Genomic DNA, 18,820 nt, shown 5'->3' with positions numbered 1-18,820 from the left:
TTTCGGTCGCAATTTCTCTCGGACGGCTACGGCTATCTTTCATATATTCCTTTCATGCTTTTAGACAACAAATATCGGACACAGACACAGACACAGCACGCCTCTTGCGAGGTGGTTCACAGCAACATCCCAACAAACACTTCGGAACATGATGGGAAACGCCTTCGCCCTTCCTATCCCCAACAGCCATGTCATTTGCCTTCGAAACTACAGACATCGTTCGCGAAACTCAACTTAGCATTTCATCGGATTTTGGGAGGCACGTTTGTGTTTTTTCTTTTTTCTTTTCTGCGTTACCGGGAATCGTTTGGTTGTGTTGAAGACAAACCAATCAGTTGGGAGGGAGGCTTTTTGTCGAATCTGGATCTGCGTTTATACTTTTGACAACTTCAGCATATTTCTCATGTGGCTAATAAAGCCACATGAAAGCTATAATAACATTTTGTTGCGCTCTCTCATTGGCTATCACATTCCAACCACCATACCATGCAAGCCTGCGCCATCTTCGCAATCGCATTGGCTCGTCAGGTATCTTGGCATTCCTTCGACTGGGGGTGTTACATCGCGCCCACTGGGCCCAACCGGCCTCAATGACATCACCACTGGGCGCCCATTCAAGCAGGCACAGGAACAGGAAAATGTTGGCTGACTTTTTAAAAGCGGTAATCAGTCCCCACCATCTCCTCGTCCCTTTTGCTGATCAGGTTCATCCATCTCACTCACGAAATCACATACCCAAGCAGCGAATTCTCGTCGTCTTTCAGGACAGACATCACCAACCATGGCGCCACCAATCGCACCCGCGGCACAAAACCAAATCCGCCAAGTCAACGTCCGCCAGGTCGCGACAGTCACCGTCTGGGGTCCCATCCCGACTGACCTCCCTGACCCCACGGTTCAGGTCCTGCAAGAGACTCAGACAATCTACATCGCTCCCACCACCACCAACACCGAGGCAGTGGTTGTTGCTGGTGGGGGCGGTGGTTTGAACGGAGGCGAGATCGCCGGCATCGTCATCGGAACTCTCGTCGCGGTTATTCTCATTATTTGGCTCATCAAGTATCTGTCCCAGAGGAACAGGCAGCCGAGCTATTACCATGAGGAGAAAGTGAGGAGCGGGAGTAGGCACGGTCATCATCATCACCACCACCATCATGGACGTGGCAGGTCGAGGAGCAGCCGGAGCAGGAGCCGGAGTATTGAGGTTAGGGAAGTGAGTCGCCCTGCGAGGGTGTACAGCACCAGGTCCAGGTCCAGGTCCAGGTATTAGCAGGGGAAGTGGAGTTTGAGGTATGTCTTTTTTTTCTTTTGGTTCAACATGACATCGTGAGACTTGATCCTGACAACCACCAGACAGCAAAGGACATATGAATGACGGTCAAGATTTACGAGCAAACATGATACCTTTCCCCATACTTGTACATAACATATCTACTACACTAACCACACCTTTCTCATCTACCGTTTCTCATCTACTGAATCTCAATCTTCCTCCCGCCCTTGGCAACCTCCTGCTTCGGCACCACAACCTTCAAAATCCCATCCTCCAAGCTAGCCCCAATATCAAACTCCTGCAGCGGCCCCGGAAAGGCAAACTCCCTGCTGAAATCCCCAACGAACCTCTCCTTCAACAGATACCGAATCGTCTCACTCCCATCCTTCTTCCCCTCTGCCTTGGCCGCCCCCTCCCCTTCATGCTTGGGACAGGTATCCATCCCACAGACATTGCAATGCTTCCCCTGTGTACACTCACACTTGGCCTTGTCACACTCCTCACACGGCTTACCAGGCCCGCAGTCACAATCGTCGCACTTCTCGCCAGTGACGGTGACGGGCTTAGCCTTGGTTTTGTTGGAGGGGGTGGTGTCGTAGGGGCGCTCGACGTGGCCCCGGATGAGGAGGACGTTTTCCTGGGTTAGTTCAATGTGGATGTCGGAGCGGGACATGCCGGGGACTTCGCCGTAGATTTCGTAGGATTTGGGGGTCTCACGGATGTCTGAGTTGTGGGACGGGTTAACAAGAGTGCTTGGGGGATGTGGTAGAGGTACCTACCGAAGCGGGGGCGGGGGCCGCGGCGGTGACGGCCTCCGCGTGAGGCAGGGGCTGGGGTGGAGGCTGATTCATCTTGGACTTCGCGGGAGTATGGTATCGAAATCGTCGAAGAGGCGGAATAGGGTGAGTGAAGTTAGGTGTCAGGTAGAGAGTAGAAGGATCTGCGGGGAAGTGATGAAAACCATTTTGGCTGTTTATTAGGGGTCCAGTGGAGGATGAAGCTTTGATGGCGGTGGCTTTTTTGTGGTGATGGTTTGTGAACAGGCGCAGAAGTTACCTATGTTCCAGGTTGTGATGCGATGAACTGTGTCTGGAAACAATGGGAACACGAGCAGGAGGAGAGAGTTTTAAGGGGCCTGGCACAGGGCATCATGGCATCATCTCAATGTGACTACAACGTCATGCCGATGTCGTGGTGACTTCATAGGCCCCTAATAGGTAGCGCCTACTTCCCGAGTCGTGCTCGATTTGAGTTGGAGTCTTCCCGGTGTTTTTGGTGGTGCAAGGTTGGCCACGAGCCAACTCAAAAAAGCCCACTTCGGCCCGGTTCAGTCATCAAACATATTCTGTTCATGAAAGTGCGGGTTTCAAAATATGAGCAAGTTGGAGGATTGCAAGGCTTTGGCTGAATTCCTTTGCTTTCTTGACCGACTCTGGTGCCTTTCTTTTTCTGCCAACACATGCTGAATTGAGATCTACCATGTTGCAGGCCGTCCTGTAGGGTATGTCTTGGGAAGGGAGAGCTCGCTATCCATTTCCATTTGAGGCTTCAAAGTAGAGGTTGGAGAATCCTGATTGGAGGATTTTTGTCCGCAAGCGACCCTGCATTCGTGCCGTCTTGCAACGAGACCTGCTCATCCTTGGTATCGACCCAATTGCTTCTCTATTATCAATAGATCCCCCGCCAGTCATCCGAAACAACTTCACCAAAAGGAGAAATAAACGTCCGACGGGTGCGGGAGCTCCCGCGTCTTTGGAGCCCCTTGCACGGTGAGATCCTCGTGGCCTCGATCTTGGCTATATGTCTGTGAGAAACCAACGTCCAAGCGCACGGCATACTCGACACCGCTCATCACTCAGCAGCCACGAGCACAACGCCAAATCTGGTCAAGGGCACATGTGTCTGCACGTGTCGTTTCTCAAGGGACCAGCCAGAATGTCTGGAAGCAATTGAAACCGGTCCGACATGAGATGTCAAAGTGTCAAGTAAGCCTTCTGTGAGCTGAATGTCGCAATTACAGCGACTGGATAGAGACGTCGATCACTTGACAGTCCAGCAAAGGGAGCAACGTCGATATACCATCCATCCAAGGCACAGAGATGTGTATATAAGACCTCTTCCTCTCCTCTCATCCAGAATCCTTTTCCTCATCAGCATCCAACACATTCACAAACAAACACCCTCACACAAACTTCCCTCACTCTCACCACAACTCTCTAACGCTTTTCCAAAGCCCAACCACCAACCCAAATTTCAAAATGCAGTTCACCACCATCGCTCTTATGCTCTTCGCCACCTTGGCTTTGGCCGCTCCTACTCCCCAGAACGACGATATCCTCAACAACAACGATGTCTCGGTCGACGATGTCACCGTCCTTGTCCCTGTGGCCGCCGGTATCCCAGTCGTTTCCAACGTCTTGGGCGAGACCATTGGCAACTCCGCCACCAACCCCATCGCTGCTGTCTAAAGCCCTCCCGCGATGATACCAACAAGTCCCGTGTCTCCCCCCAAGCCTTTCGAGTTGCAAGGTACATTTGGGAGCGAGACCAGCAGACGCCTGGGATATAAACTGGGGATTGTGATGGATAATAATGTGGAGGATGATGGGTCATTGTACGATGGAGGTGTCTCGAAAAGTGGATAGAGATGGGATATGAACTCTGGTCCTGTAATATGCTTCAATCTGGTCTCGGCAATATATTCGACAACCGGCGCGTTTTCTCAGCATTGTTGGGGGTGGATTGAAACTTTTATTTGGGGGAATCTTTATGTAGCTTTGACAATATTTACACACTCATTTGACGTAAAGCTTGTCCGATGACTTGGTGATATGTTGGTGACCATCGAGATGGTTACCAGATGGGAACCCCTGTCCTTGGGACGCACTGTAGCCTTGAGTCAGCTCTGGCCTGAAAAGAAGGACGGGGCTATTGGGGATTTACCTGAGCGTAATAGGGATTGTAGATGGTGCAGGTTCCTACGGCACATGCTGTTGGACCGTTGAATCCCATGCCGCCGCTGTTTCTGTGTCAGTTGCCATCTACATCAATTCAAGTTCAAACAAATACAACTCACCACTGTGCCCACAAAGGCTGGCCGGCAACTGGCGCAGCGGTAGAAGTAGAAGTCACAAACGTGGTAGTCACCCTCGAGCTGGTGCTAGTAGCGCTAGGAGTCGTCACTCTCACACTGGTCGAGCTCGTGCTCGTCGTCGTAACCGGCGCCCCCGTCATCGAAACCACAACCGAGCTCGTCGTAGCACTAGGCTCAGCATCACACCACTCGCTATCCCCCCACCGGAAGCAATCCTCCCCCTTGCAAGCCAGCTCGAAGAAAGCCATCACCGTCGCCTCCTGCACCCGAATATCATGCGGCACCCCGGCAGCGCTATACCCCTCCAACCAACCCTCCGCACCATACACACTCTTCGTCCACCCGCTGATAGGAGTATTAGGAGTAACACTAACAGGTGTGATCCCAACCCCAAGCACCTCAGCCCACTGCTTAATCCCCTCCTGGTGGTTGACATAATCCAAAATCTCATCATTCGTCCCGTGGAACAACTGCAACTTTGGCCTCCACCCATCATACCCCGGGTAGGCGCTCTTGACCAAGTCGGCCCACTGAGCCGGAGTCTTGGTCACCCTCCCCTTGGCGCAATCATCGCTCCAGTAGCCAAAGGCGCCGGTGTTGTTCCCAGCAGGGGCGAAGCAGCCAAAGGGAACGCCAGCAAAGGCGGCACCGGCAGCGAACACATCGGGGTAAGATCCAAGCAACACCTGGGTCATCATGCCGCCGGAGGAGACACCGGTGACGAAGACGCGCTTGGGGTCGGCGTTGTACTTGTTGATTGTCCACTTGACCATGGAGACGACACCGAGGGAGTCGCCGCCGCCGTTGTGGGTGAGGGTTTCCTTGGAGGAGACATCCCAGCACTTGTCCGAGTTTGCTTGGGCGGGGGAGGACTGGGGGTAGATGACGATGAAGCCATGCTGGGAGGCGAGGGTGGCGTACTGGGAGCCGGAGAAGGCGGCGGGAGCGGTGCCGTGGCACCAGTGGGGGTTGACGAGGATGGCTGGGTTGGGGGGGAGGACGTCGGGGACGTAGATGTAGAAGGGGTTCTGGATCACTATCAGCACACTGCTTTTGTCATTGGAGAAAGACGACTTACGTTGCGGGGGTTAGGACCAAAGTTCTCCGTGACCAGCGTCAGCGAAGCCGCCGAGGCCAACGAGGCCAGCAGAGAAAGAACCGCGACAGTCTTCATCTTGGCGATGACCTGAGGTGAAGAAGAAAAGAAAAAGAAAAAAGGAAATGAAAGACGAAGATCATGATGCTATATCACTGCATTCCGCTACCATGAACATGGATGGATTGTCCGCCGGCCCGCAACTTCCAGGTTCAGCGCCAGTGCTCGGAGGGAGCATTGCCGAGATGCCCCGTTTGGTGTTTTGAGCGACGACGTTGCACACGGGGGTCTGGCGAGCCTTGGGGGGACGGAAGCGACCGCTCCAACGGTCGGAATAGAGTCAAAGATCTTGGCGGGCACGTTGAGGTGGGAATAAGCTTTCTATGGTGCGGGTCTTTGCCGTAACAACAGTATCGGGATATGTATAATTAAATGCGTACCTTGGGCTACCTACACACTTTGTGACTTCTGTTCATGACCCTCATCTCTTGAATTGTGTGGAATGATGAGTTGCTGAAACGCGAAAACTGCAAAAGCAAATGACCGCAGATGGCGGCAGCTGCCTGCAAATGCACGTCCACACACGTCCAACTTCATGATGGATGTGCTGTGGCGCGACCTCCAACACCTTCACGAGGCATAGTGCCAGGCTGCTGGTGCACAGCCACCACCGAATGCGCATTCTGCCACCTCACCACCACCGTGTTTTCACCGCCAAACAATGAGATGCCCGCTTTCTCAGGTTGAGCCACCTCAGCACTTTTGCGCCAGCAGCAATCTCTGCTCTGCGTTCTTCGAACTTCTGGTCTACCATGGAGCCAGTCGCCGTACTAGCCGTGGCAGGCAATGTGCTGCAGTTTCTGGAGTTCACTTGGAAGCTTTTCAGCAATGCTGGAAAGATCCTAGCGTCATCTGGAAGTTCTAGCGAGGAAAGTGCTCACCTTGATCATATTTGTCGAACACTGCAAGATTTCACGACTCAACTAAAACGCGACACCTCTTCTAATTATTCCACAAGGAAATGGGAGCCTATGCTCACACGTGCCGACGCGTGCGAGAGGGACTGCGAGAAGCTTTTGGCCATCACGACAAAGCTAAGGGCGAAGACGCAGAACGGCAAAGCGTCGAAGTGCTGGGCCAGTTTCAAGATCGCCATTGCAGAGGTGTGGAAGGCGAATGAGATTGAAGCTTTGATTTCACGGATCTCCGATCATAGGAGCGGCATCATTCTTGAGCTATGTGCTACGACAAGGTTGGCCAGTCCTCCATCATAGGTACTTATACTATTGCTCAGGCCTTGTAGCTGACATTCTCCGACTGTGCAGTGAAGTGGTCCAACGGATGCAGTCCGACCTTCGACAATGGGAGGCTTTCAACTCTCTAAGACACAAAGAGATACTTAATACACTGCAACCCTTGACAAAATTGGTACAAGGACCCCAAGGCTGCCCCAACACTCAACTTCAAGACCTGAACCAACTCTGCATCGATCTTCCGGCCTTGTCACTGGATACTCGACAATACGTACTTGAGGCCACTGTGTTGAAGTCTCTACATTATCCTGAATTGTCACTCAGGCATGACATAATACCAGAGCCACACGCAGTCACTCTTCACTGGGCATTCCCACCATCTCAAGGCAGCAACATGGACGCCATTGGTGGCATTTGCAGTTGGTTATCAGGGTCCGGAGGACTGTTCTGGGTGTCTGGAAAACCTGGTTCTGGCAAGTCGACCTTTATAAAATTCATTGCCGACAATACCAACACTCAAAAGCTGTTGACCCAGTGGTCTAAGGGCCAAGAGGTCATTCTGGCAGCACATTACTTCACAATCTACGGTACTCCAATCCAGCGGTCTTTGGAGGGCTTGTTTCGGTCCCTTATTTACAAGATCCTATCCCAAGAACCGACTCTCATTCGAAAGGTGTTGCCACAGCGGTACAAGAACGAGAAGATTCAGGAACCTTGGAAGCAATCCGAACTTCAGTCTGTCCTGAAGAAACTTGCTCGAGAACTTGTGCATTCCAGACTCTGCTTCTTCATAGACGGCCTGGATGAATATGCAGGAGATCATTTGGATATCTGCGAGACCCTCCAAGACCTCTCCCGCTCACCATGTGTCAAGCTTTGTGTTTCCAGCCGACCGTGGAACGTTTTCGAGAATGCGCTAGGAGGGGACACAGACTCGAAGCTGTACATGCAGGATGTCACCCGAGCCGACATACAACAATATACGAAGACCATGCTACGGTCTCACCCTCGTTGGGACAGCCTTGTCTCCGAGGCCGGCAGCGACAAAGCAGACTCCCTGGTTCAGCAGATCATCGACAAATCAAGCGGGGTGTTTCTTTGGGTGACGCTTGTGACTAGGCTTCTCCGCGAGGGCCTTACCAACGACGACAGTATTCAAGATCTGAATAGACGTCTTGAAAGCTTTCCTAGCGAGTTGGAACCGTTTTTCAGGCTCATACTTGACTCGGTAGACCCTTTCTACCGAGATCGAATGGCGAGAGCACTTCTTTTTGCTTTGCATGCGCAAAAGCCCCTTCATATACAGATGTACATGTTCCACGACAGAGAGTACGAGGAAGAAGATTATGCCCTCGGCGAGCCAGAGAGGATGATAGCTACCCTACAGCAACGAACATCTCAGGCAGCCCGTGTCTTTCGGCGCGTGAACGGCTGGTGTAAGGGTTTGCTAGAACGCAATCATGATCAGATTGAGTTTCTCCACCGAACTCTTTATGACTTTCTCGCCACCCCCGAGATGCAGCAAACGCTGAAAGAAAAGGCAAAAACCAACAATACCGATTTCTGCCCGCTTCTCTCTCTTCTGAGAGCTTCAATAGCCCACACAAAACGGTCTCGCTGGCTTCAGCCGCCTGCATTCACTTCCTACGTAAAGGCCCCGAAAGCCGAAGATCCACTGGTTGCCCTAACCCCTTTCGCCAAGATGGTAAAGGATATGATGGACTATGCTAGGAGGTTGGAATCTATGGGCGGAGAGACCCTCCTTTCCACTACCACCTTACTGGACAACATGGACATGAGCATTGGCACAGTGGAGGCGAATGGTGAAGTGCGTGATACCAAAACCATCGCAATAGCACGCGTGTTATATCGCTACCACGTCCTGGGAGCTGGTTTGGCGCGGTATTTAGCCACAAAGCTGCCTAGCACCACCTACTTTGATAGGTCGTCGTTCGCTCTATTCATATGCCAATCTCCACTGTCGGTTATTTTTGAACGTTCGCCCTCCAGCAAGGAGGCTTTTGGGTGGGTTGCTAAAGCTATCATGGATTCCGGGTACAGCCCCAACGACTCCTTTCTTCCAAGTGAGGGTGGGCGAGAGATGGAGTGCAATATTCTCTCCGCAATGTGTACCATCACACACTACACACGAATTTTCTCTCTTCGCCAGGGCACACCATGGCAACAATTGGTCGAAATGACAACTTCAATGGTCCTTGGGAATGAAAACACGTCATCGCCTCCAAAAACATTGTCAGACTTCATGACAGCTTTGGAATACGATGCATTTCTTCTTCTACTTGGATATGGTGCAAATGTTAACAGTCTGGCCCTTATTAAGGTCGAAGGAGAAACGTTCACGATCCCCATATGGCTAAATTTCTTGCTCTACGCGGTTTACCTTCCTTTTTTCTCGAAACATACGACAGCTTATGAGACAACCCTAGATCACATGTTGAAGGCGGCCGAGCCAGAGACTTGGTCACAAAATCTCCGAGGTGCCGACCATCAACACAATGTTCCACAACTCATCAAGGACTTGGCTGGTGGCCGTATGGTGCTTCAAACATTTGCAAAGTCACTCTCTAGACTGACTCGAGTTGAAAGAGGTAAATTTGCTGGTGGTGGAGATTTGGTTGTCAGAATATTGCCCGAAAGCCTCAACAAGGAGGCTTTCGCCTTGTTGGAACCACTGGGTCTCAATGTTGTGATGGTGGAGGAGCTCCGGCGTGATTATGAGAACATGATACCTGCGAGAGGTGCCAAGCGGGGTTTGTCGGTAGCAAAGTTTGCGACTGATGATGTTCGTGACTGGAAAATAGCCAAGCGACTTTAACGGCGAATATGCGGCAAGGATGACCCTAGCACTAATTGCGATGGCAATAACATGTATTTGCTGAGCACATAACGATGGAGATATAATGTCACTCATATGCCGTGTCACTTTACATCCAGTGCCATCGAGCTTTTACACCATAGAGTCCGGTGCCACAAAACGATCACAGCCCAGGCTGTTGGCAGAACCCAACTACTCAAAGCGACCCGGGTACCTGGTACCTGAGGAAAGACATTGATTGAGGTAAACGCCGGGAGCAAGCGAATATTCAAGAGACTGTACGACTGTGAGCATCATGTAGGCGGAGCCAATGCCAATAAACTTTTCGGAAAAGCTGTAGGCATATCAGCTCACACAATCTCCTCAAACAAAGCTCGCCTCATCCCCTTCCTCGGCCTCCACTTCTCCCCCCATCCACACTCTGCGCACCATTCCGGCTACACAAACGTCTTACCGTCGATAGCATCTTGATCCAGATTCCGAGTCACCAAACTGTACCATTCCACATCATGCGGCGACCGGCACCCTCCAAGCTTATGCCACCGGCTGATCTCAACCGCCCAGGTCTCACCCCAAGACCGACGGATCCTGCAGAATGACGATGACCTCTCCCGCAACTTTGTATCTAGACGATAATCCGTAGAGCAGACCTTGCAGGATCGAATCCTCCCCGGCATTTCACGCACCTCATCGAGCGAATCACCATCCCAAACCAACTCGGGAATGACGGGTGCCTGCCCGTCCGCGTACCCAGAAGGTGACAGGAGGTGAGGACACACCAGAAGGCGGTCGATGAAGGTCATAAGCACTCTCAATTTTCTGAAGCCTCCCTCCTCACTCAGACTTTTGGTGCACCATGCGCCCGTGTAGATAAAGGCTATCGTTGATGATTTTGGCTCGCTCCATGAGCGCGTAATGCTGGTTCCGAAAATCACGTCCTGTGTTGAGTTTGTCACCGCCACGTCTTTTACGGATGGGCCGTGGGCCGAGCCATAAAGGTGTCGGTTCGTGACTATGCGTGCCAGGGAGTACGTGAGGTTCATCCCCATATTCTGCAACATGGCTGCTCATATGATGAGGAAGTGCCGGATTCTCCAAGCAGGGCCCACTGTCAACCCGCATGCCATATTCAGTATGCGTCAGACGCCACGTGTGAAGACGGATGCAATCATGGCAAAAGTAAAGTCTTGGGTGATCTCGCTCGAGGTACTGTAGGAATGTTGTTTTTGCCGTGTCGGAGAGGGGTGCTGGCCTGGGGAAATACCTGACGAACAGTGCGCGGCAGGTCAAAGCGAAACAGAGGACGCATTCCAAGGATAAGTGATGGAGGATTATATCGATCAGTTCAGCGGGGAGCCGTAGCGTACACGCTTTGTGCTTTGATGGGCCGCCCGGGATTGCTGGAAGAAGTCGCTGGATACGGAGAAGAAGGACATCCATTTGGTGAGATGTAATCTGGTAAATTGCTTTGTGGGTGTGCACTGGATGACCCGAAAGTCAAAAAGTCTGCCAGCCCCGCCTTTTTCAGAAGCGAATGCTGCCTCTACAAGCACAACGTGCCAGAGACGTCACGCACCCGGGGATCTAGCACAGAGTAAATACCTCCTCCTCCAGCCCCTTATCCATCATCTCCCCGTCCATCACGCCGTAAATATACGCCTCCCCGACAAGATAATACTCGCCCCGAGTCCCCGTAGATCTCAGCACAAACGGGGTCGACCCGCCATACAAGAGCACAACGATGTCCTCCGCCATTGTCTCCATCGGACCCAGCCCAACATAACCAGCCGTCAAAAGGATAGGACGCGCACCATTCTCATACCGCATCGTGGCCTGATAAGACATGGTTTCCGCCGTAACCTTCTCGTCATCCACCGGTTGGGTGCGTAACAGTTCAAACTGCCTGCCTGATCGTTCGAGGGTAGCCCGCTGAAAGTACATAGATGTAGGGTGGTACTCCCTGTCGCAGATGGGAATGCGCCATAACGCATCGTCCCACTGGTCCTTTGTATACTTTGATGTCCGCTCGAGGAACGCCTTGACGTTAAGAAACAACTGGCGAGCGGCTTCCTGGGGATATTTCATCCCGTCGTTGTGGACAAAGACACTGCCAACCGCCGCAGCAGTGTCAAGACAAACACCATGCAGTCGAAGCGAGGCGGGCCGCGGGCCATTCATCTCGTGAACTAAAGTTGTCGGTTGGGACTTGGACCCTGTTGCTTTGAATAACGGGACGCCCATATCGTCAGACCACGTGTACGGGAGATTGGCATCGAAGTCGGGGACCCATGTCGGTGGGTTGACCCGTCGTGTGCGACACCACTTGAGGATATCGACATGGCCTTGGGCGATGAGGAACCTTGCTGCTTGTTCGAAAGCTTCGTCGGGTGTCTTGGTGTAGTCTGTGTAAATTCCCGATTCAACTGCGTCTGCCGCGATACCAAGCAGGGCGTAGATCTTGTCCAAGGGTTTCGTGGACCGCAGGCCGAGAGCACCGTTCCTCACGTATGAAGTGTGGATGAGTTCGAATAGAGGCTTCTTGCCACCTTCACGTAGGAACTTGCGCCGGCCTGAGAAGGCTGATCCGGCGGCGGGGTCCGTGGTCGTTTGTTTTAAGAGGGCCCAAGGGCCGTCTGGCGCAGCCATCAGTTCCTCTATGGAGAAGGGTCCCGGAATTCGAGCATGTCGACCGGCTCTGTACTCGTTGGTTTCCCAGACAATCAGCAGGCCATAGAACAGAAGAGAGGCGTGGAATGACTCGGCATCGGTTTGCTTGAAGCCACAAAGGACCATGGAATTGCGCGCAAGCGTAATTTCCTGCTTGATCCAGACGCGATTGAAATACTCCCGACGAGTAATCGCAGCAAATGCAAGACGTGGGAACCGCTCAGCAGCACGGTCTGCATCACCCTCGGCTGCGTTCGCCTTGACCATGAGCTCCACCACTGCATCCCTTGCGCGCATATTGGCAGGGTCGTCACCCACATCTGGCCAAGTCTCGAGGAGTTCCTTCTTGATGTCAAGCAGACCGGCATCCACGGCCGCCTTCCCATAGTTGGAAATGCCGTCTATGGCAGCATCACTGTTGTCAGCAGAGGGGCCAAGCCAGGACAGCACCTTGGTGGCACGTTCATAGATGGACCCCATTCGTGAAACCTGGCGCGACTTTTCCTCGTCATCTCCCTGGTTGATACACACTGCGTCGATCCAAATGTTGGTCCCGATGAAGGCATCGAGGTGTTGAAAGCATACGGTCAGGTTGCGTGCGATATCGATGTATCGCCCATGAGGCTCGACAATGACGCGAGAGAACGGTGTGTCTTTGCCCCAGAGATAGGATAATGCCGCGTAGATGGGGGGGGGGTCGGTGTCGAGAGGGACAACATCGATGCGGACGCGTATCTCGGGGGAAACAGAGAGAATATGAAGGAGGCGGATGTGTCCGGTTTCGAGATATGAATATTCGTATCGGGTGCTCATATTTTCAAAAGCAAAATCTTGTAGTAGCTCAGTTACTGGCTTTCGATGTCGAGGTTGATTTGGATAGAAGAGAAATGGAAAGGGTCACTGTCGCCTCGAGCAGTGTGATTCAGAGATGCCAAGACCAGCTGAAAACTCGTTGCGCATGCTCACAAGCCACAAAATACCTTTCAGAGGCGCAGTCGTCGAACTCAAGTCGGCATAGCTCGGGATGGCAAGCTCCCATTCCCTATCAGCCGTTCAGCTTAAAGACCATCCCAAAGATAAACTTCCAACCAAGCTTGAAAACACTTCTCCAAAGCTCTCCTATCCGATCTAGAATTACCCCAATCGTCCCTTTTGTTTCAGCGGGTTCGTATGGCTCATCCAAACGGAATGTCTGCCCTAACCGCCGGTTCACAAGGTCTGCCATCGAGGCCCTGTAATCGTCGCGGACTGTGATCGAACGTCTTGTGGTAAGCTCATCCAAGAGCATGAAACCGGTGGGGGCTCTGGTCGAAAGCATTCTAGACGCTCCACCGCGTACCACTGACCGAAGTTCCGTATAATAGGCAGTCATCGTTGCGTGGGACAGACCAAAGGTCGAGGTGCTCAGGGTAACGATCCTCAAAGGCACGCCGTCGGGCGGACTAAATTGAAGATGATGTATAAGCCAACGGAATTGGAAACATAATATAGATTTGACAAACGTGCCATGCTGGTAGCTGACCAGTGAGAGCCATGTTCGTAAAAAGACATTTTCGCGACGAGGTTGTTTGCGGTGTGAAGATTGAGGTGCCTCTTCTCTTGTTGCTGGAATGGCTTGAGGTGGGTTTGGTTGTAAAATGCAGCGTTTAAGAAAAGCCGCAAGGAGAGATTTCCGATGTTGTGGTAGAAACTTTGCAGAGTGAAGGTCGCTGCTGAAAGGTCAGGGCTATAGAGTTAATAACCTTCTGATATCTAGAAATGTGGGAACTGGTTCGACATCTCCCGTGATTGCCACGCTGGAGCCGGCCCCATACCAAATTTCACAGCTCACCATCAACCCCAGAAAGACATCGTCACTTTTCAACATGAACCAAGACACGCGGAAAAGTTACTTATATCATCTGACACAGAAGAGAAGCTGCTTAAGTCCTTATTACACCCTGACTGAAAATCACAGCCAAACCGATCCGATCCACCACTTAAATAGGTACGAGACACAACCGACAAAGGTTCAAAGTCCACACACAAACCCTCCCTATCCCCCATCACCCCCTCAAACCGGAATCTTGAACCCACCCGGCACCCTACTAGTAAAAACCCCGTTCGGATCATACTTCGTCCTCGCCGCCTGCAGAGCAGCCACATTCCCAGTCCCATACCCCGTAATCGGATCCTGCCAATCGGCCGCATAGTTCAGATACACCCACGGATCCGTCGCGCTCTTGGCCACCAACTCCGACGTAAGAGAATCGTACAACTCCCTCGCCTTTGTCCTTACAAAAGCATCATCGAGGGAACTCGCCCACGAAGCGAGCAGCTGGATGACAACCAAGGGCTGATTGCTGCGGCTGGGGGAGCTGAACCCGAGGGAGTTGGTGGTCGGGTTGCGGTTGTAGATGCTGGGGGGGAGGGGCTGGAAGGTCATGGTCCAGACGATGCCGGGGATGTTTTGGACCGAGGAGTGGGAGTCCCACCAGATTTGGTAGGCCGCGCCGAGGACTTGGAGGTTGCAGACTGCTGTTTGGGTCCACCAGAGATTGCTGAGGGAGGATTAGTGAATGATGGGGTTGGGAGTTGGAATGGAGCGGGGGGAAACATACCGGCTGCTACCTGGAATGCTGGCTCCTGCTTCGACAGTTATGTTTCTCATGGAGTTCACCCTGGCGTAGTTGGTTGTGACCCATGGGATGCTCAAAAAGTCAGAGAACGCAGCGGGTGGCGACGACGAAGGGGGTCCAGTGTACGCCATCTGAGTTGAGATGGTATGGCTGATCCCGTAGTAGTAGACAAGACTGGTGATGAGGGAGGCATTCTCGTCGTATCCAGTGGCCTTGTTGAAGTCGATGAATGCCAAGAGGTGGTTGTGAAGTGTCGTGGTAGGGTGCATCATGGTTCCTCCCCACATTAGCCCCTGGGCGTGTGTCTTCATCGTCACGCGGGTGACGATGCCCAGATTGTTGCCACCTCCGCGAAGAGCACGCAGCAGGTCAGAGTTCTGGGTGGCTGTGGCCTCAACCAATGTGCCGTTGGCCAAGACGACTTCGTACTTGGAGACAGTATCAGCAGCGAAGCCAACCTTTGGTGAGAGGAAGGACAGTCCTCCGCCGACGATGTAGCCACCAACACCCACGCTCGCGATTCTTCCGCCAGCAACGGTCAGGCCCAAGGGGTCTAGCTGAGCGTAGACCTCTCCCCAGGTCAAGCCCACACCCAAACGCACGTCTGCGTTTCCATTGACAAGAGTGATCTCGTTGAGGTCTCTTAGATCAAGGGTAACACCACCGGCGATGTTGGAGGCTTGGGCATGGAACATGTGTCCTCCTGACCGAACAGCAAAGCGACATGCCGGATTGGCAGAATTGGCTGCGAGAATAGTCACGGCGGTGGAAACATCGGCAGCTGATGCTGGCTGCACAATGCAGTCCGGCTGTGTCTGAGATGTTTGCAGAGAATAGTAGGACGACAACGATGATGTGTACCGGAAGTTCCCCGGAGCAGAGACCTTGGAGCTTCCGAGAGCAGCCAAAATGGCCGCACACTGTTGTGGTTGTTAGATCAGCATTCACAAGACAGCTTGAGGGTTGGACAAGACGTACACAAGTGGAGAGAGACATGACTGCGTGACAGAAAGCGAAGGAGGGCTTGTCGCTTATCTCGAGTAATGTCGGTGGTTATCAAACTCATCTGAGCGACTTCGTGCCGGGTATATATAGGTAGGCAGCTCAGGAACACGGCAACTCGGCGTCTGGGTGGGAACTTTTGTCCCATCAATTTTGATATGATCACAAGGTCCCTACCTGTAACTTTTGATGCCGATATGTGTGGTCGTGCCGTACTCATACGTTAACGAGCCCAGCCTTGGGCAAACCGCGTAATTAGATGACAGCCATCATACGACCAACATTCTGGAACTAGTAGCGCGTGGTATAAGTTGCAACCACTAACTCTCGGCCTTGGATCAGCCTCCCAGACGCGCACGCGGCACAGGTGATGTGACGGAAAGGATGAGAAGACCCTCGCAGTCCGTAAGCCCTTGTTTAGCATCAAAAGAGCTGCATTTTTGCTCATCTTAACACGGACGTTAGTGTGGACTGTTGGTTGTCCAAGAGCCCCAACACAAGTTCATGGCGTCGACGAGCAAGGGTTTACACCGAGTTGGGGGCCGTGACGCCGTGCTGTTGCAGATGGCCCCTGAATGCGGCTCCACATCTCCGACTGCGCCGTTTTGTTGACGGCACTTATCTTCCAGGTTGGCGCCGGTCCGGTCCGGGGCTGGATCTCGGGTCGCTTACGTTGTGGGTCTCGATGCCGGGCGTAGGGGATGCGCTGCCGGTCGGTGTACATGAAACTGTCATGGAAAGCCGTTGAGGCAGAGCAACTGTGGCGGTTAGGGCATGGAACCTACCCAACGTGTGTCCATCGACGCTTGAACAAGGTATGACGCCTCGTACGGAACACCCGGAAGGTATTTTACCTCGAGTTTCTCTTTTGACAACATTTCATCTTAAACCTCAGCACCGTCCTCAGCGTCTTTGACAATTGGACAATGGCGACACAAGGCCAGATCCAGAACATCCGCAAGGACCCATCCCAAACTGCATATCTTTCCGAGAGATTGCCAGATGAACTGCGCCGACGACGGCTCTGGGACCGGCCAGCGGTACATGTGTTGTCAGGCAAGGGAGGAAGACTCGTCTGGCCTCAGAGACGAAAGACTGAATCCATATCACGAGGAGAAATACCAGATGTTCCAGGTCTAGATCCTTGGCTTGGTGCAAGGCGTTGTTCAGAAGCAAAAGTGGTTGGATAGTCATCAAGGCCGCGAGTTATTCGATTATATACCGCAATCAACAGCGTCACAGATCAGCCAAGGCCGATGGCCAGACTCTCTCAGCAGTAGAGAGTCCTGGAATGACAGCAACCTATTGTTGGGCTAGTGACCTAGGAAAGTCATTGGCTGCGAAAATGAGGCCAAAATTGGCCAGAAAAAAAATAGTAAATAAATTGGTATTATAGTAGTTGGTTATTGGTTAAAAAGTAAACAGTAAGAAAATCCAGCCCCAAGAGCAAACCGGTGTGGGTCTGGGAAAACCTGGGCCCTTTAGTGCCCCACACCCCCCCACAGATAGCACACCGCCGTCCAAAATAAAGCTATTACTAATATCCTCCGAAGCCCAATATACGCTTAGATTCTTTCACTTCCTTTAACTCCTTTGCCCAATGCCCTAGTAGCCTTTTTCCTATATAAATATACGTTCTCCTATATATTTTAAACCGGAAAATCTCGTATTTTTAATAATTATATAAATTTTATATACTTTTCCCTTTATAATATTTTTATAAATCTATTTATTAATATCTCTAACTTAAAAATATATTAAATATTAAATTTTTTTTCTTTTACTTATTTATTTACTTACTTATATTATATATCGATATACTAAATCTTAATAATATTTTAAAGGTTTAAAACTATAATTTTAATATTTTTATTATTAATATATAATATATATAACTTTAATTATAATATATTATAATTTTCTAATATTTTTAATATTTATTATAATAAATACTTTATAAATATTAAATTAATAAACTTTATTTCCATTATATTTAAAGTAATAAAGGTTTATTTTTTACTTTTTTATAATATTAACCTACTAATTATAAAAATAATATAATTATTAATAAAATATTTTTAAAGTAAAATATTTATATATAAAGTATTTACGAATTTTATAAACTTTATATTTTTTATTAAAAATTTAAAATTTTTTAATATAATATATAGTTTTTTAATAATAATTAAGTACCGGAAAAAATATTTTATTAATTTTAAATAATATAATAAAAACTTAAAATTATTTTTATAAAAGCGGTTAACGGTAAAAGTAATATCGGGCCGAATACCGGTAAATAATTAATTTAATATACCGGTCTTCCGAATATATTTTTTTATTTTTATAATTATTTTTTTTTATATAAAAAAAAGTTTTAATTTAATTAATTATAATATAATTATATTAATTATATTTTTATAACCGAATTTCTTAAATAAAATATTAATATAAATTATTTAAAATAAATAAACTTATTTCTTTCCGCGGTTTTTTATAATATTAAAACTTAAAAACCTTTTTAATTTATTTAATTTTTTAATATTATATTTACTTTTTAGCCCGGTAATAATATTTTTAATAATTTTCGTTATAAACATTAATATAAATAAATTATTTATATATAGGATTATTAAAATATTTATTTTTTTATAATAAAATAAATAAAAATTTAATAAAAAAGTATCGAAATTTAATTTAATTATTATAAATTTTATTATTTTATATTAATAAATAAATAATTTTTTTAAACCGTATAATATTTTTTTAAATTAATATACTTTACTTAATAATTTATTTAAATTATTTAATAATTATATATAATATTATATAGTATTAAAGATTTTAGTATTAAAAAATATTATTTTAAAATTATATTAAAAATATTTTTAATTATTTATAATTATAATAATTTAAAAATATTTAATTATTATATTATTTATAATAGTAACGTAAATATTTTATATAACTTAAGAATCTCTATT

At 49.3% G+C, this 18,820-nt stretch overlaps 6 protein-coding genes across 6 annotated transcripts; 2 read left to right on the top strand and 4 right to left on the bottom strand.

Annotated features, from left to right (window-relative positions):
* Positions 1–781: 781 nt before the first annotated feature.
* Positions 782–1,270, top strand: PODANS_5_12600 (uncharacterized protein; the record flags this gene model as incomplete). Its single annotated transcript, XM_001904330.1, has 1 exon — positions 782–1,270. One exon carries the CDS (start codon positions 782–784, stop codon positions 1,268–1,270), a length of 489 nt encoding a protein of 162 aa, XP_001904365.1.
* A 202-nt stretch (positions 1,271–1,472) lies between these two features.
* On the bottom strand, positions 1,473–1,946 carry PODANS_5_12610 (uncharacterized protein; the record flags this gene model as incomplete). The annotated part of the gene is made up of 1 exon (XM_001904329.1): positions 1,473–1,946. The coding sequence occupies one exon, from the start codon at positions 1,944–1,946 to the stop codon at positions 1,473–1,475; it is 474 nt and encodes a 157-aa protein (XP_001904364.1).
* A 2,255-nt stretch (positions 1,947–4,201) lies between these two features.
* On the bottom strand, positions 4,202–5,541 carry PODANS_5_12620 (uncharacterized protein; the record flags this gene model as incomplete). The annotated part of the gene is made up of 3 exons (XM_001904328.1): positions 4,202–4,292; positions 4,350–5,395; positions 5,446–5,541. 3 exons carry the CDS (start codon positions 5,539–5,541, stop codon positions 4,202–4,204), a joined length of 1,233 nt encoding a protein of 410 aa, XP_001904363.1.
* A 1,263-nt stretch (positions 5,542–6,804) lies between these two features.
* PODANS_5_12630 (uncharacterized protein) lies at positions 6,805–9,552 on the top strand (the record flags this gene model as incomplete). The annotated part of the gene is made up of 1 exon (XM_001904327.1): positions 6,805–9,552. One exon carries the CDS (start codon positions 6,805–6,807, stop codon positions 9,550–9,552), a length of 2,748 nt encoding a protein of 915 aa, XP_001904362.1.
* A 1,584-nt stretch (positions 9,553–11,136) lies between these two features.
* Positions 11,137–13,032, bottom strand: PODANS_5_12640 (uncharacterized protein; the record flags this gene model as incomplete). The annotated part of the gene is made up of 1 exon (XM_001904326.1): positions 11,137–13,032. The coding sequence occupies one exon, from the start codon at positions 13,030–13,032 to the stop codon at positions 11,137–11,139; it is 1,896 nt and encodes a 631-aa protein (XP_001904361.1).
* Positions 13,033–14,272: 1,240 nt separating this feature from the next.
* Positions 14,273–15,532, bottom strand: PODANS_5_12650 (uncharacterized protein; the record flags this gene model as incomplete). The annotated part of the gene is made up of 2 exons (XM_001904325.1): positions 14,273–14,736; positions 14,830–15,532. 2 exons carry the CDS (start codon positions 15,530–15,532, stop codon positions 14,273–14,275), a joined length of 1,167 nt encoding a protein of 388 aa, XP_001904360.1.
* Positions 15,533–18,820: the final 3,288 nt, after the last annotated feature.

This window comes from Podospora anserina, chromosome 5, assembly GCF_000226545.1.
Source record: "Podospora anserina S mat+ genomic DNA chromosome 5, supercontig 2".
Lineage (NCBI taxonomy): Eukaryota > Fungi > Ascomycota > Sordariomycetes > Sordariales > Podosporaceae > Podospora > Podospora anserina.
The sequence above is the reverse complement of the archived record's forward strand: the minus strand, read 5'-3'. Positions and strand labels throughout refer to the sequence as shown.